This window comes from Epinephelus fuscoguttatus, linkage group LG4, assembly GCF_011397635.1.
Source record: "Epinephelus fuscoguttatus linkage group LG4, E.fuscoguttatus.final_Chr_v1".
Taxonomy (NCBI): domain Eukaryota; kingdom Metazoa; phylum Chordata; class Actinopteri; order Perciformes; family Serranidae; genus Epinephelus; species Epinephelus fuscoguttatus.
In genome coordinates this window covers 260,125-278,360 of record NC_064755.1, presented here as the reverse complement: position 1 = coordinate 278,360, position 18,236 = coordinate 260,125, and the positions used below count along the sequence as shown (strand labels likewise).

The 18,236-nt window shown below is 42.1% G+C and overlaps 1 protein-coding gene across 8 annotated transcripts in view; it reads left to right on the top strand.

Annotated features, from left to right (window-relative positions):
* LOC125887522 (cytosolic carboxypeptidase 4) overlaps positions 1–18,236 on the top strand; it is a 668,935-nt gene that overhangs the window by 419,446 nt on the left and 231,253 nt on the right. For all 8 annotated transcript variants that reach the window (XM_049574398.1, XM_049574403.1, XM_049574402.1 and 5 more), the window contains one exon: positions 11,338–11,601. In XM_049574398.1, coding sequence (XP_049430355.1) covers positions 11,338–11,601 — 264 coding nt within the window. The remainder of the gene's footprint in view (positions 1–11,337; positions 11,602–18,236) is intronic.

Genomic DNA, 18,236 nt, shown 5'->3' with positions numbered 1-18,236 from the left:
CCGGAGCATACAGATGAGGAACTTGGATGCTGAGCGGGCGAGAAGAGAGGCTGAATCCTCTGCTCCCATTTTGCTGCACATAATGGGATTCGGTGCTACCATCGTTGGGGAGATATATCATCAGGAGGAAAAGCGCCACAGAGAGTACATCACAAGGACTGAAGTTGCGTCTTCTTTTCCTCGCAGATGACGGTTCGGGTTCATTCTCTTCTGTTGCGTGGTAAGTGTGGTCCATTCGCAAACTTTATAACTAAAAAAACTTTTCACTACTCTCCATCGATGAACTACTAACACTCTCTGCTGTTTCCTCCTCCTTCTTCCTTCCTTCTGCTGTCTTCGTTGGTTTATTTATACACACAAAACGCGTTCTCTGGCTGGCTGGATTGTCCACTCGAGCTGCCTTACATACATGGCGGCGCAAGATGGCGACCTCTCTAAAGCAAGGCCCTTGCTATATATATATATATATATATATATATATATACATAAAAGCATAATTATAAGGCTACGAAAACCCAACGAATTTTATTTTATAGCGATTATACACTTGTATGAACATATTAATGGGTAGAAGATTCAGATTCAGATTTCACAAAAAAACATGCCAAATATTACACACTGGCCCTTTAAATAATGTGACTTAATTAACATTAAATCACCTCGTGGGGCACCATTCCCGTAAAGGGTAAAATGATAGCCAGTTAAAGGTATCAGTCTCATAAAATACGCTAAACTATTAATTTGGAGTTTGATTAATAATTAAATTAATGACAACAACCAAAATTAACAGTAACACCTGAAGGATCTCGGAGTTCTTGACGCAGCAGAGGCTGACTATTCATTCACTCTTGTGCCACATTAAACAGATAGCAGGTATGATTCCAAAGAATTATATTTATTCACAAACTAGCAAAGCAAACCAAAACACACAAATTCTAACTAACTATATACAAGCTTGGTGTGTATGTGTGTGTGTGTGTGTGTGAGAGAGAGAGAGAAAGAGAGAAAGAAGAGAAAGACAAAGGCAGGTGTGGTGATCAAAGAGCCATTTGGTCAATGGCTGACAACAGGGAACTACAAGATGGCCGAATCAAAGCTGGCTTCAGGTCAGGGGAGGTATTTGTCTGACCGTGTGGTCAGGACAAAGACAAAGGAAAAGAAGCGGGAACTTCGAGATGCCTGTTTGGGTGTAGCTCTGTTGAAAGCCTATTTGTTAATGAGTCTATGTCACTGTGTTTGTGTTGCAAATGGTCTGGATTAGTGAAGAGACTGTTTAGTTGTGTGCAAGAATCTGTTTATGAACAGTATTAGCAAACTAAACACTTAGCTTTGGCGAAGCCAACTAATCAATGACCTAACTGCAAACTATCACAACAATACCTCAATGACAGCATTAAATCACATACAACGAGTTAAACAGTCTTGCTTAGCCTGTAAAGCTGTGATAAGCTATGCCCAGTTGTTACATTACTGATCCTCGAATGGATGGGAGAAAGAGTCACTTGGTGGTGTGCTGCTTTGTTAGCCGGCAAAAGAAGGCTGGGATGGTGGTTGTGGTTCCAGCTGCAGTCTTTGTTGTGTCCTTTGTTCCAAAGGTGAAACTCTGAGGAAGCTGGACGCTCAGGGTTTAGCAGAGTTAGACGCTGGGTGCTAACTCACTTGGTTCTCTTTGTTGCTGGAAAGCTAGTTGCAAACCTTGTGCTTGCACCTCTACCTTTCTGTTCAGGTTAGAGAATCTCAATCAATCAATCAATCAATTTTATTTATAAAGCCCAATATCACAAATCACAATTTGCCTCACAGGGCTTTACAGCATACAACATCCCTCTGTCCTTTGGACCCTCACAGCGAATCAGGAAAAACTCCCCCAAAAAACCCTTTAACGGGGAAAAAAACGGTAGAAACCTCAGGAAGAGCAACTGAGGAGGGATCCCTCTTACAGGACGGACAGACGTGCAATAGATGTCATACAGAACAGATCAGCATAATAAATTAACAGTAATCCCTATGTCACAATGAGACAGAAAGAGAGACAGAGAGAGAGAGAGAGAGAGAGAGAGAGAGAGAGATATGCAGGACAGACGGTAATGACAGTAGCTTACAACAACATTAATGAAAGTAATATTATTGTTATAGTTCTGGCTACTGTGGTACAATATGTTGAAAGTATATATTAGTATCTGGCAGTATACATGTGTGATAATAATCATATGTGTATAATAACAGTAGAAGTATGACTAATGACTAATGATGGCAGCAGCAGCTGCAGCAGGAGGCATCTGGCAGGACCACGGCAGCAGCACAACCACACACGTTATGCTATCCAGGCACCGCTGCGATATGAGTTAACCTGAGAGACAGTGGAGCACAAAGGCTCTGGAGAAGAAGCCGAGTTAGTGACATCTAGAATGGCCGAGTTAGCAAGATGCGGTAATAGGATACGAGAAAGAGAGAGAGAGAGAGAGAGAGAGAGAAGGAGAGAAGGTGCCCGGTGTATTATAGGGGGGTCCTCCGGCAGACTAGGCCTAAGTCAGCCTAACTAGGGGTTGGTACAGGGCAAGCCTGAGCCAGCCCTAACTATAAGCTTTATCAAAGAGGGAAGTCTTAAGTCTAGTCTTAAATGTGGAGACGGTGTCTGCCTCCCGGACCGCAACAGGAAGATGATTCCACAGGAGAGGAGCCTGATAGCTGAAGGCTCTGGCTCCTGATCTACTTTTAGAGCTTTATAAGTTAACAGTAGGATTTTAAATTCAATTCTGGATTTTACAGGGAGCCAGTGCAGAGAAGCTAAAACAGGAGAAATATGATCTCGTTTCTTAGTTCCTGTTAGTACACGTGCTGCTGCATTCTGAATTAGCTGGAGAGTTTTTAAGGACTTACTAGAGCTACCTGATAATAGAGAGTTACAGTAATCCAGCCTTGAGGTAACAAAGCATGGACCAATTTTTCTGCATCTTTTCGGGTCAGGATGGGCCTAATTTTCGCAATATTATGCAGATGAAAAAATGCAGTCTGTGATCAATTGCCCCACCTTTGGTGGTTCAGGGCAAGGAGCAAGGGTCTGAGCATCTGGGCTGGACCAGGCCCAGCTGGAAAGAGGTGTGAGCCACTCCGCAGTTGGAGCAAGAGAGAAGGCTTAGAGGGAACAGACCTTCTACAGACCTGTGACATCACAGAGTCACATGTCACTTCAAAAGTCCTGTCTAATCAAGTTGTGATACTTGTGTCTCACTGAGGTGTGAGGTGAGACCTCCTGTGGAGATGGGTGTCACCTAGCTGTCTTTGTTTGAAGACAAAGAGCATGCAGAGGAAAAAAGCCTTTAAATGTCCAGTGATGATTTTACCAAATGATAAATCATCTGTGGTCCTGTGAATCCCAACACTGGCTATAGTATTGCATTGGTAGACACCTTGTAGTGTAGCTTGGGAAGCACACTAGCCTGACAAAATAAATGTGCTGACCTGCACTGCAGAGGGTAACTTCCTGTGGAGGAAGGTAGCTACAGCACAATCTGGTGGCTCTGCTGGACACAACAGGCCAGGGCAAAAATGTAAATGCAAAAATGTAAATACAAAAGTAAGGTTTGCTTGCAAAAATTACATCATGCCCTGACAGAAATACAAGGCAATAAGAGTAAGAGGATTGTCTCTTAAAGTTGGCTCAAGCTGCAATAGCTGATAATGGCTAGGTACACAGCATTAAAGAGCTGGTAGAATGCAGTGGCCCTTTCAGGCTTTATTTCATACTCAGACTGAAATGCAGTGCAGGAAAAGCCAATTCTATCTAACACAAGGTCTTTATGTTACACAGGGCAGCAGCATGCTGTGATTCATTAAAAAGGAGAAAAAGAAGCACAAGAATTCACAACAAATTCTGACAGCTTGACTAGATTGCATTGAATACATGGTATTCAAATGCTGAACCGAAATTCCAAACAACATTTACGTTTATATGACCAGCTACGTATTTAATTATATATTAATAAATAATTATTGTAATTTTACAACTTTTAAAAGTTGCCTGCAATTTATGAAAGCAGAAAAATAGTGTGTTAATAACATAGTTTATAAAAAGGTGAAATACATTTACTTAAAATAACAGTTGGATGGACAGGATGCTGATGTTGGTACGTCTGTCCTCCCAGTTGGTTCTTAGGATTTTAGGTAAGGCTCTTTGGTGGAATTGTTCCAGCACTTTCAGGTGTCTACTGTATGTGGTCCAAGTTTCAGCTCCATGCAACAGGGTGGGGAGGATTTCGGCTTTGTAAACCAGGACCTTTGTAGGTCTCGGTCATCAAAGACTCTGGTCCGGAGTCGAGCCTATGCTCCACTGGCACAGCTCAGACGATGGTTAACTTCAGAGTCTATGTCAGCTCTGGAGGAGAGAAGGCTGCCAAGGTACACTGCATGAAAAGTGGGATTTTCTTCCTCGTAAATGCCCAGAAATCTCCATAAATTTCGGCAGTTAATGACAATTTACAGCCTGTGAACGACGCATTCGTCTGTGCCACATATTGACGGAAACGAACCATGACGTATGTGGAGCTCGCGGAGGTGCGAATGGCTCTAATTAGCATGTGAATAGCAGCAAAACCATGCCTGGCCATGAGAATGTCTGGCCTGGCTTGAATTTCCCCACTCAGTATTGGATGAAATCACTACTTTTAAACAAGTGATTGGTTGGCAGATCTATCACTATTGGTCACCCTAGGTCATTATAAATGTAAACCCCACCGCAATAATAATAATTATATATATATATATATATATATATATATATATATGTATATATATATATATATATATATATTCATATTCATATTCATATGCTATGGACTACACTATTATTACAATCAAGGACATTAATGAATTTATTGAGGAAAGGAAAATTTGCCAGGAACATGCTTTTTATTCAAAGACAGAGCTTTATTAGCAGAAACACAAACACACAACTATGTACCATTCTGCCCACACAACAAACGGGAAGCTCAGGAGAAGGCCAAAATCCTACAGCACCGTGAAGTATCTGTCTGCCGCCTCGGAGCTATAGGTAACTGGCGGCATTCTGTCCGAATTTGGTCCATTTTACAAATGTCTGTGGTGCGCTGCCCTGTACTTGGGAATTGCCTCTAATCTCGACTGCAGCGAGGCACAGAGCTCGGTGAGCTCCTGGCTTCGAAAGACTGGAGGTCGCACAATCCATCCAGACACCCCGCCAACGATGCCGTCTTCCTCATTAGACATTAGGTCTATGGTGGCGGACTTCAAAAGGTCCACCTCATTGTCGGCAAGCACACTCTCTCTCTTGCTTCCAGCAGCTGTAAAAACATCAATAAAGACAATCAGTACTGTGCGATGCACTGCGTATGGACACAACACATCTATTAATGCACCTGAAAAATAGCCTCTTTAACTCCCCTCAGACCGGCGTCCGTGCTCTGTTAAATGGCATCTCACTACGTCATCAAACCATGTGATGTTTGGTATCACTGGATTCAAGAAGCTCTCGGCTTCCAAAATCGCGATGAGTGGTGACAAGCCATGTCATGCCGTTTTTCGAGGGGAAAAGTTATTACTCACGATCTCATGCCGAGCCGTCAATGGACATGTAGCTGGTTTATAAAAGGTAAGAGTCTCACTCCTACCACTATTTTTGGCTGAGATATACCGTCTAGAAAGTGAGATCACAACTTTCACGTTTCATATGGCTTTATTTGGTGATATTTTATGGTGTTTCTGTCATAAACAACATCAGCTATCATAATCACGCCTGATTTCAATAAGGTACAATATCTGAAGCTGGCTGAGTGTTGTTTGATCACTGACAGTACTGTTTTGAAGCAGAGTGAGTGCTCTTATCATGTGGAGCTCCGCCTGGATCTTTTCATGGTAAAAACACTGTAGAATACTTTGAGCAGTCTTCTTCAAATTTGAAACAAGTGTTCATTGATAATGTGCCTACAGCCCCACAGTGTCATTTACCTGCTCAGATGAAGCCACAGACAGTTATTCATCCTGAAATACATTTTTTATTTTATTTTAGGCAAAATCTTCAACTTTTTACTGACTTCAGAGGCCCTTTACTCTGTCTCTGTATCACCTAGAGTGTTTCTGACACTTTCACGAGAAACTTCAGAGAGTTTGCTTTCTGGCAAGACCTCATGCATGCATGTAGTCAGAGCGGTTCAGAGGCTACAGTCATTTTAATTTGGGTATGTCATTTTAGGCGTTTTTGCTACAAAATGGGGGTGGAGTGCAAGAGGATAGTCACACTGACCAAAAACGGATCTAATCTAATAAGTCTTACCCTCTTTCTTCTCGATCGACTCCAAGCTGAACTCTTCACAGTTTCCGCCTGTGATGTGAGATCTGGCTGTCTGTACCTGAAGCTCCTGCGTACTGTCTCATAGTATGTCTTACAGGCAGCTGGAAAACAATTAAATGAGACAGGTATGAATAAAAAAACATAAGTCACAGTAAAACTAAACAAGGAAGGAACAGGAACAAAACAGTTAAAGTTACTTACACACAATGGCGTCACTATCAGCATCATGTAAATCTGGACTTGCTGACATAGCTCCGAGCAAATAGGAGGTCACGGCCTCGTTATGAGGCGAGGTTAGTCTGTGAAAACAAAATGAATGGTTAAGATCGGTATCTATTAATGTATCTATTTCCTTATACAGCAGAATGAAAGCATATTCTTTAAATCTTACCCTTGTTCCGGTTCGCAGTGCCTACAATTTGTCTCCGAGTTGTGAAGACGGCGTACTGCTTCCTGTAAATTACAAGACCAAAAACATACACTTTTATAAAACAGCTTACACTGGTTCTGCTCACTTGTTCTTTTACAAGGCTACTAGGCTTCTTTTAGCTTAGCTAGCAGTCACCGAATATATTCTTACGGCAATCTTGGGATTGTGCACCTGTCTTCTCTTCTTAGAGTTAGTCTCTTCCACCCACTTTTTCAACTCCAAAGCAGCCAACCTATCATCTATGGAGAGCAACCTGGAGTTTACTACGGTGAACTGCTCATTCACATCGGCAGCAAGCAGAGTAAGCTGACGAGACAGCCCACTGATAGCATTCAGCAGTTTCTTCTCGCCGGTCTGCGGACTGGCTGAAAGGGGTTGATCGCGTCCATGCAGAGGAGTTGAAGGGGAGTTGAAGGCGAGACACCGTCCAGCCATTGCAGTTCACGAAATGGCAGTTAAAACACAGGAAATGGAGGAAAAGGTCTGAGTACAGGAATAAAAACATGTCTGTATATGCTTGTCTTGCAAGTACTGCTGTATGAGTCATGCCAATGACTTCGCACGTGATTGGACGAGGTGCCCATGACCGAGGGCTCCTTGTCCAATCATGGGCGAGTTCATTGTTATACGGAAGAACTCGCGAGACGAGCTCATATGTTTATGATATAAACAGGCACGGTGTACCTATGAAGCTCTGTGATATTAACACAGTGTGTCGTCAGTTGAAAGATGGAAGTCCCAAGACTGAAGAAAAGACCTCGGTGCCTCTGTGAACATTGCAACACTGGACTCTGTCGTACACAGTATTTTGACCACAGAAAGCACTATTTCAACAATGGAGTTTGGGAAAAAAGTCATGCCACTATGCACAGTGGTTGACCTCTAGGAGACTGTGATGTTGTTTGCATGGAATGCACATTTTACCTTTGTGGCAAAGCCTGATTAAAACTAATTGTTGAAACAAATTGTTTTGTGTATCTTTTTTACATAACATTGGCCATTGCTAATGACATACACAGTAATTAATCTAGCATACTTTCACTAAATAAATCAATTCAACCTAAAATTTAAGAGTCTATAATTAGGCTATATTGAGCCTGATCTATTTATACCAGAGCTTTTCTAATGAAGTTAATACGTTTTAGAAAAATGGGGTAAAACTCTCCCTGCTACCCTGATTTGCATTTGTATAGCTCACAGTATTTTCATTTACATGTTAAAGCCTCCCCTAGAATTAGGGGGAGGGAGGTCATGGGGGGACAACTGCCAAGCAAGGCCCACGTCAATTTCGGACAATTCATGGCAGTTTTCGGTGTTGCCTGCAAATTGCCGTGTGCAGTCGTAAACCTGAACTTCCACGACAATCTACAGTGCCGCTTACTGACGAAAATCTCATGGTGTTGTCAACTTTTATGGCAGGCCGAGAAGATGGCTTATTAGGTGGTGGTTTATATAGAACCTGGGTCTTTTTGATGTTAAGGGCCAAGCCCAGGGCTCTATTTGCCTTGGCAAAGGCATTCAGAATGTCCTGGAGGTCTTCTGAGGTGTGCGCTGCAATGGCATTATCATCTGCGCACTGCAGCTCCATGATGGTGGAATGCTTGACCTCACTCTTGGCTTTGAATCTGTTAAGGTTGAAGAGCATGGCATCAGTTCTGTAGATAATTGGGATCCCCTGTGGCAGCTCTTGTCCAGTAAGATGTAGTATAACCGCAATGAAGATGGCAAACAGAATGGGTGCAATGATTCACCCCTGTTTAACCACTGCACATACACCATCACCACCAACCAAAAACCCTGGACAAGAGAGGACAGGATCCTGCTGAGGAACAGAAACACTGCCTTCAGGTCTGGTGACGTGGAACTGTACAGTGCTGCCAGGGCAAACCTGAAAAGGGGCATCAGACAGGCCAAGCTAGATTATAAAAATAAAATTGAGGACCACCTCCACAGCAACAACTCGAGGCAGGTGTGGCTGGGGGTCCAAAACATCATGAACTACAAACCCAGCCCCAATGCTGTGGATGGCGATGCTGCGCTGGCAGAGGAGTTGAACTACTTCTTCGCCCGCCTCGAACAAAAAATACCAGAAGCGGCTGCCAACAACAGCCACATCTTCACATCGGGGGAGCATGACGTGAGACGCATGCTGAGGACAGAACCCCAGAAAAGCAGCAGGACCTGACGGCATCACTGGAAGGGTGCTGAAGGACTGTGCAGATCAGCTCACAGACCTGACCCATCTGGAACAGAAGGACAGTTATGCCAGGCTTCTTTTCAATGAACTTTAGCTCAGCATTTAACACAATCATCTCTAACAGACTAACAAAACTAAACAACCTCGGCCTCCCACACTCCATCTGCCTCTGGATCAAGGACTTCCTCAGCGACTGCCCACAGAGATTCAAAGCAGGGCCCCACCTTTCCCCAGCACTCAGCCTCAACACCGGCTCCCCACAGGGATGTGTGCTGAGCCCCCTACTGTACACCCTCTACACACGACTGCACCCCCACCCACCCAAGTAACTCCAATTTGAGATGAGACTGCATACAACGAGATGAGACTGCATACAGGGATGAGGTGGAAAAACTGTCATCTTGATGCAGCAACAATAACCTGGTCCTCAACACCACAAAAACCAAAGAAATAATAGTGGACTTCAGAAGAAACAGATCTGACCCTTAGGCCATATACATCAGCAGGTACTGTGTGGAGAGAGTCCCTGACATCAAGTTTCTGGGCTTGCACTTGGACAATGACCTAGCCTGGAAAACCAACACCACTGTACTGATCTAGAAGGCACAGCACTGACTCCATTTCCTGAGGGTCCTGAAAAACTACCCTATCCAAGGAGCTTCTGGTGTCCTTCTACAGATGATTGAAAGTGACGTATTGCATCTCAGTGTGGTTTGCCAGCTACACTGCTCAAGAAAAGACAGCGCCCCAGAGGGTCATCAACACAGCACAGAAGATCATCGGCTGTGCTCTCCTCTCCTTAGAGAAGTTGTACAGAGAAAAGCCTGCAGCATCCTGAAGGACACATCCCACCCAGCACATCACCTGTTCCAACTGTTACCCTCAGATAACCCCTTTTCAAAAACCTGTGCAACATTTCACTTTGTCCAATAAATATTTTTTTGCTGTGAACAACTGTTGCAATCAAAAATATCTCAGCTTGGTGCAATAATTTTAAACTGTGCAATATGTAATTTTCAACTGTGAATTATCACATAACATATTTTCACTTTTTTTTTTTTTATTAAACAAGCACTCCTGCTTCTACACATACATCTGTATATATTTATTTATCACTGGTCTGTTTTCACTGATCTATTTATTGGTAATTCTCTTTTAACCATGTTAGTTAAGATAGTTTCCTTTTGCTTTTGTACTGAATGGGAATGCATACAATTTTGTTGTACTTGTACAATGACAATAAAAATTCTGATTCCGATAAACCTTTATATGAAGAGCTACATATTTAAATACAGATAGTTACTGTAATTTGCCTGTACTTTATCAAAACAAAAGAGTTCTGTATAAATAATACAGTATTTTTTCAGATAAAAAACAGAGAAATAAATGTAATGTGTTTATGTGTGTATATGTATATATAGTACCAGTATAAAGTTTGGACACACTTTTTCATTCAAGTAAATGGGAATGTGTGTCATGTATATATATACATGCATACATATATATATATATATATATATATATATATATATATATATATATATATATATATATATATATATATATATATATATATATAGCTATATATACAGTATGTATTGTGCTATATTATGGTGCTGTAATCTGTAATCTTAAAACGGAAAACCTAGAAACATCTAAAACACTATCCAGAAATTCACCGACATCCGAGACTTAAATTACGTGCAATTATCACTGACCTATAGGCCTATTTGACATTAGTATAGAGTAATGTTTGCTGTTTAGTAGGATGATAATAATTTATTTGACCAAAATGTAGCATTTACAATAGATAACAGTGTGTTTTTTCTTCAGTGATCTGATTGGTCAGAGGTTGTTGACGCCTGTGATCCAATACCCTGAAGTTAACAGTTAACCTGCTCTGGAGTAGGTTAACTGTTCAGCATAAGCTGCCATGGTGATTTATCCCAGTAAAAAGAGAACCATCTTTGTCATACTGAAAACCCAGGGTGTCCTTGCTAACTTCAAGTCCTGCCTCATAGTACAGGCCTCAGGTCTTACTTAGGAGTGTCATAGCAAAAGGGGTGAATACATATGCATGTATCACATTTCAGTTTATTTATTTTTTTATTTTTGTGATTTTTTTTTGCTCTTTTTTCACTTTAAACTGTTTTGTTTAGGTCAAACTACAAACAAAAGGTCCAGATAAAAATCCATTTAAATTATAGGTTGTAATGCAGCAAAATAGGATAAACGCCTGATGCCTGACCATTGCTTGTTTTGCTGATGTAGGGTCCACCCCCCACTTCCCCCACTGGCTTACCCAAATCAGCTAAGTGTCACCTCCCTGTCTTTGCAACTTGCTGTTTGTCTTTGATTTAACTTGTTATTGTATTTTTTGTCTAGGGGAGAAGCCCCTCCAGGTCAGAGAGTGGATGAGCAGGATGATGAAGAGAATGCAGAACAATCCCATCATCGTACCATTATAGACAGGGTATTGGAGAGACATGGAGCCTTTATCCCCCACCATGACCCCAAACTGTATCGTGCTGAAGCCGCCAAAACCATATCTATTCCAGGGTTCAGCATCCTGGCTTTTCCTGATTTCTGGGGTCACCTCTCACCACCAGGACATGAACCCATGGCCCCACGCAAACCCAGCATACAGAGGTACTTCATGCTTAACTGATGGCTAGGAGTAATGTTTTTCATGTACCATGAACATAGAGATGGGTTTAAGAGATTGGTGGTTGATCCCAGTCCACATGTTGAAGCATCCTTGGGCAAGTTACTGAACCCCAAATTGCTCTCGATGGTTATGCAAGTGTGTGTGTGAGTGTGAATGAATGGTTAACTGAGTAGCAGGTGGCATCTAGTGTGGCAGCCTCGACCACCAGTGTATGAATGTGTGTGTGATTGGGTGACTGTGATGTAGTGTAAAAGTGCTTTGAGTGGTCAGAATACAGTTCATTCATAATTTACCAGAATGCTGAAAGCATATTGGCTGGTTGTAAGTGGCTGATAAGTTCAGCATTGGTTGTACTTTAAACTTGGTTGCCTTGGTAATGCTTTAACCAGCTGTGGAAGTGTCAGTTTATTTTTTTAATTCGGCTTAATAATGCTTGTTGCATTCAAATATCTTTTTATTTCTTGTTGTTCATTTTTGTTTGTCTACATTTTGTCCTCTTTTCTAGTTCACTCAATTGAGACTTCACTGACGAAGACAATTACACATTGCAGTTACTAATTCACTAGCAAGGACCACGCCACAACAATGTCTTTTAACTGTTTAACTGTAATTCAGGAAGTGTTAGTTGTTGAGGAATGCTGAATGGATGTAAGTGGAGGCGAAGAGGGATGTCCTCTCTCAGTGTGGGGAATCCGTGTATCATTCGTTCATTTGTTTTTCAAAATAAAACCAAATATGAAAAAACGGATAATGACTCGTTTTCCGATTTCTGATTTTCTGTTTAAATGGAAAATGGAAAAAACAGATAACAGGCCGGGATTCGGGCCTTTCATACACTTTCAATATTTTCATCTCTCGCACATTGCGTGACCGGAAAGCCAAGTTTGTTTTTGTTTTTTTAAATTATTATTATTAGGGGCCCAAGCCTGCTGGGCTGTGCTGGGAAACTTTTCTTCTTATTATTAATATTAATATTATTATATTATTATTACTTATTGGGAACCCTATTGTTTTTGTTCGGATTTTTATTATTAGGGTCCAAGCGACGAAGTCGTCCGTAGGACCCTATTGAAATTGCGCTGTTTATTATTATTTATTATTATTATTAGGGCCCGAGCACCTAGCAGTGCGAGGACCCCATTGAAATGCAAGGATTTATTATTATTAAGGTCCGAGTGACAACTGCAAGTCATCCATAGGACCCTATTGAAATCGAGCTGTTTATTATTAGGGTCCGAGCGACGACTGCAAGTCATCCGAAGGACCCTTTTGAAATCGTGCTGTTCATTATTATTATTATTAGGGTCCGAGCGACGACTGAAAGTCGCTCGTAGGACCCTATTGAAATTGTGCTGTTTATTATTAGGGCCCGAGTGACGACTGCAAGCAGACGCATTTCGCAGGGAAACCTATTGTTTTTGTTCAGATTTTTATTAGGGCCCGAGCACTGACCTCGGTGCGAGAACCCTATTGAAATTGAAGAAATTCTTCTTCTTATTATTATTATTATTACTATTATTATTATCATTATTATTATTAGGGCCCGAGCACCAACCTTGGTGACCGAACCCGGCCCGACCCGTCGGGTACCGTCGGGCTCGGATCAGGTAGCCACACTCTAGTATGCAAGCAGACGCGCTTCCCAGGATCAGCGGTTTTTTTTTTCAGATTTTTATTAGGGCCCGAGCACTGACCTCGGTGCGAGGACCCTATTGAAACTGAAGGGATTTTTAATGAATCCAACAAGCAAGTTATAAAGTGTGCATTAATAAGGACATGAATGAAAAGATAAACAGACATCCACACACCCGTGCCATTAGGCTTCGCCCTGGACACACCGGATGGCACTAATGCATCACTAACGCGTCCGGTGTGTCCAGGGCGTTATGTAGTTATGCCTGTAGGCTCGGTGACACAAAATTAAAATTGTAATGAAGTGATTATGGTATTGAAAAATGTGTTTGCTTATGCACCGTTGTGTTATTTTAAATTATAAACACGATATTTTCTCCTCACGTTTCTCAGGGGGCTCTGTTATTTTATTTTGAAAATTTGCTGGATTCTCTCATCTTTTCTGTGTCCGACTTCCTTTTTGGTACGATCTGCTCGATCCGGCTTGACAGAAGCGCTCGCGGCTCCCGTGAAAAATAGACCAGACGCCGAACTGAAGCGCTGCCTCCGTGGGCACTCCGCTCTGCTCAGCAGCCTGTGGGTACAGTCAGATAGGTTAACATGGGCGCTGACTGAAAACTGCCTCCGCTGCTGGGCGCTGTGCTTCGGTTCCGCGTCCAGTGTGTCCAGGGCGTTATGTCAACAACGCTACATGAAGCAGATGGCCAACGGCCTTCAGATTTTCCGGTCATTGTTGTAAAAAAAAAAACGGTCAATGACTGAGAATATCCAGTTAACGCGACCCCTGGGCCCGAGTGACGACAAAGTCGTCCGTGAGGAGCCTATTGTAATCGCGCTGTTTATTATTAGGGCCCGAGCAACGACGAAGTTGTCTGTGAGGAAAAGGGATGCTTGAAAACTCACCAAATGTAGCATACACATCACAGGTCACAATTGCTGTTGTCTGATGTGATTTTTGTGCTTTGATGCACCAAGATGGTTCAACAGCGCCCCCTAGAATATTTCAATTAAGCAGCCCCCAAAGCTGGTTTGACCTGCATGTATGAAACTTGGTGGGCACCTGTAACACTCTATCACGTACAAAAAAGCCTCTTGGAGCCATGCTCCAAACCCAACAGGAAGTCCGCCATTTTGAATTTACTTGTGCCACTTCCAGCCCATTTCCAGGGCTTGTAAATTAATGAACTTGTCCTACAGATTTAATCAGATTGGCTCCAAATTTGGTGTATGTAAGCATGACTATGTTGTGACCAAAAGTTATCACAGGATTTGCCCAATGTTGAACGGTGTGCACGCCTGCTGCCGAGCGTTGAATATTGAGGTCTCGCCATGAAAAACGAAATTGCTGTAGCTCTGGCATAAATGGTCCAATCTCCACCAAACTTCACATGATTCATATTAGTCCCGCCCTCAACACATTTTCATTACCATATTTCCTGATAATCATAGCGCCACCTAGTGTTGAAAGGAAGTACATCTTATCAGACACTTATCTTTGGATTAACCTGAAACTTCAATGCTGTGGTCTATATTTGATGTACACAAACGTGACATATCATTAGTGTCTATGCGTGCTGCAGAGGGTTTACTTTTGATGTCTCTCCATGAAACAGGAAATTGCTATATTTTTGTCGTAAATGTTCTGATCTCCATCAAACTTCAGATGATTCATATTAGTCCTGTCCTGAAAACATTTATATGACCATATTTCCTGATACTCATAGTGCTACCTAGTGGTGACAGGAAATAGGTCTCAAACACTTATCTTTCGATTTATCTGAAAGTTACATGCTGTGGTGTATATTTGATGTACAAAAACATGATGTATAATTAGTGCGCTCTCCAACTCCCTCTAGGTGAAAGAGGAAGTGATACAAAATGTGAAATATGTCATTCCAGCACTGTATCAAGGATATGCAGAGTCACTCCTGCATGCGATTTTTTACATTGACAGAAATGAACTGACGTATCAAAAGGCGTCCTGCCAGCCCCCAGAGTTGCGTGAAGGTGCGAGGGCCCGTTCAAAAGCTTGAGTTTTCGTCAATGCGTGTGACTGTGGGATGGCGTCAAAGTTAGGGGTCTCGCCACTAAACAGGAAGTAGTTTATAACTCCAGCATACATGGTCCCATCTTGCCCAAACTTCACAGGATTGATGCCAGTCCCGTCCTGAACACATCCACATGTCAATAATTAGAGAAAATATAGCGCCCCCACTGGCAACAGGAAATGTCACATTTTAGTCTTTAATGTATATCTCCTACAGAATTGACCAGATCCTCAAACTTGGTGAAAAAAGCCACAAGACGTTGATGACGCGTTACTGTGGAAACTGTGAGTTTTCGTCGAAGGGCGTGGCCATGGCCTGGTGGCGAACTTTGATGTTTTCATTACCATATTGCCTGATACTCATAGACCCACCTAGTGGTGACAGGAAGTAGGTCTCATCAAACACTTATGTTTCGATTTATCTGAAAGTTACATGCTGTGGTGTGTATTTGATATATAAAAACATGATGTATAATTAGTCCGCTCTCCAACTCCCTCTGGTGGAAAGAGGAAGTGATACAAAATGTGAAATATGTCATTCCAGCACTGTAACAAGGATAGGCCAAGTTGCTCCTGCATGCGATGTCTGACTTTAACAGAAATTAACTGACGCGTCAGAATGCATCGTGCCAGCCCCCCTGATTTGCGTGAAGGTGCGAGGGCCCTTTCATCGCTGCTTACAACTTTAATTATTAGGGCCTGAGCGACGACGAAGTCATCCAAGGACCCTAGTGAAATCGTGCTGTTTATTAGGGCCCGAGCGACGACGAAGTCGTCCAAGGACCTTATTGAAATCACGCTGTTTATTATTATTATTAGGGCCCGAGCGACGACGAAGTCGTCCATAGGACCCTATTGCAATCGCGCTGTTTATTATTAGGGCAAGAGAGATGACGAAGTCGTCCGTAGGACCCTATTGTAATTGTTTATTGCGCTGTTTATTATTATTATTATTTTTATTATTATTATTCCGACATTTCGTGTCCCAATTTCGCCCCTTTCCCAAATTTCAAAATGCTTCTAACTTTCCACATTCATCCGGCCGGATCCGAAATTCAATATTTTTGGGCGGTTGCACATGGTCGACGCGAAATGCCGAAATAGCACCCCGTACAAATTTTCAAAAAACCCTCCCCTTGGGGTTAGTTTGTCATAGGCAAACGAAATGTGGCACGCACATGTATCATACCGCGATGCACAAAAAAGTCTCTTGACGTCATGGTAAAATCCCAACAGGAAGTCAACCATTTTGTTTTGAATTTTTTCGTTTCGGCAATTTCCACAACTTACATTTGAATGAACTCCTCCTAGGGATTTTGTCCGATTGACTTCAAAGTTGGCTACAGATCATCCTGAGCACATGCTGATCAAAAGTTATTAAAAGCTTTTCTCTACGTCAAGGGGCGTGGCCAATAAGGCGTGACAAATTTTGGCGACTTTTTGTTTTCTTGTCATCGAATTTCGAACGGACCTCACGTCCACATACTTGATCTCAGCAGCTTCAAACTTGCTGGACATGATGATGGCTCGGATCCGAATGCCCTGATATGTTAATATCCCACCTTACTCATAGCGCCCCCCGGTGGTAACAGGAAATGATCAGTTTTTACTTTAACATGTACTGATGACACAAACTTGACCGCATCAACTTCATTCCACTTCTAATGCATGCAGAAGAAGTTGGTGAAGCTACCTTATAAACGCTGTGAAGCTACATCTAATGGTGTCCATGTGGCGGTGTGGCGACTATTGATCCCTCGCCACTACATACGTTTAGCTTTTTGATGGCTTCACCGATCTCATATCCTCATGAAAATTTATACACAGGTCAAGAATGTCGAGCTCTTGCATCCGATAGGGGCCCCGCCCATGGGGGGGACAAAATGGGTCTATAGCGCCCCCTTGAAATTTTCAAAAACCTCTCCCCATAGGGGTTTTTTATGGAGTGGGAAGATGAAAATTGGTACACATGTGTATGTTGCCCAGACGCACAAAAAAGTCTCTGCCACCAATGGTCTACTCCAAACAGGAAGTCGGCCATTTTGATTTAAACTTTTCATTTTGGTGGCGATTTTGTGATTTCGACACCTTGTATTTTGACGAACTCCTCCTCCTACAGATGTCTTCAGCACAGACACTGCTTTGATATATGACATATATCTAAGTTTCATGTGATTAATCTCCAGTGGGTTTGTATGTGTGTGTGTGTGTGTGTGTGTGTGTTAAGAAATGTCTTACCTCTTCTGAGCTATTTGTGTCCCCTGTTGTTATCTCTGTAGCTCTGGAAAAAAGTAAAAGATAAGGATCTAAAAAGTAATCCATGACACATTCTGACCTGCCAGACTTATGCCACGACTGACAGAAAAGATAAAGTAATGTTGTGTATGCACAACCACAATGCAAACCATGTCCTTTACCTTGTCTTGTCCTGGTTAGATGTGCCCTTCATAAGCAAAGATTCTGCTTGGTGTCGGCACATGTTGCTGTTGCTTTGCAACCACTTAATCAAAATCTACAAAACAAACATGATTATTGACAAGATCATCATACTCAATAATAATAATAATAGTGTTTTCAGTCTTGTATGCATTACTTTTTAGCTCACCTCTGGCAAAATGACCTGTGAAAGGAATTCCTGCTTCTCTGCTGCAGGACCAGGCACTGACAGGATATTTTCCAGTTGCCTGATAATCTCTTCTGTCTGGGTTAACAAGTAAAGACGAAACATGGAAAAAACATTTTAAAGTACCATGCTGACAGAGGAGATTAACGATACAGACATAGAAGCTTTGTGAAACTGGGTAGTTGTAAACTAGCAAGGCAACATTTTCACTATTTCCCATTTCCCATTCACCAGCATTACTCTGTCAAAAAAGACTTCTTCCCCAAAACGTGCCATATTACTTTTAAAATCTTTACAAAAAGGGCAAACTCCTC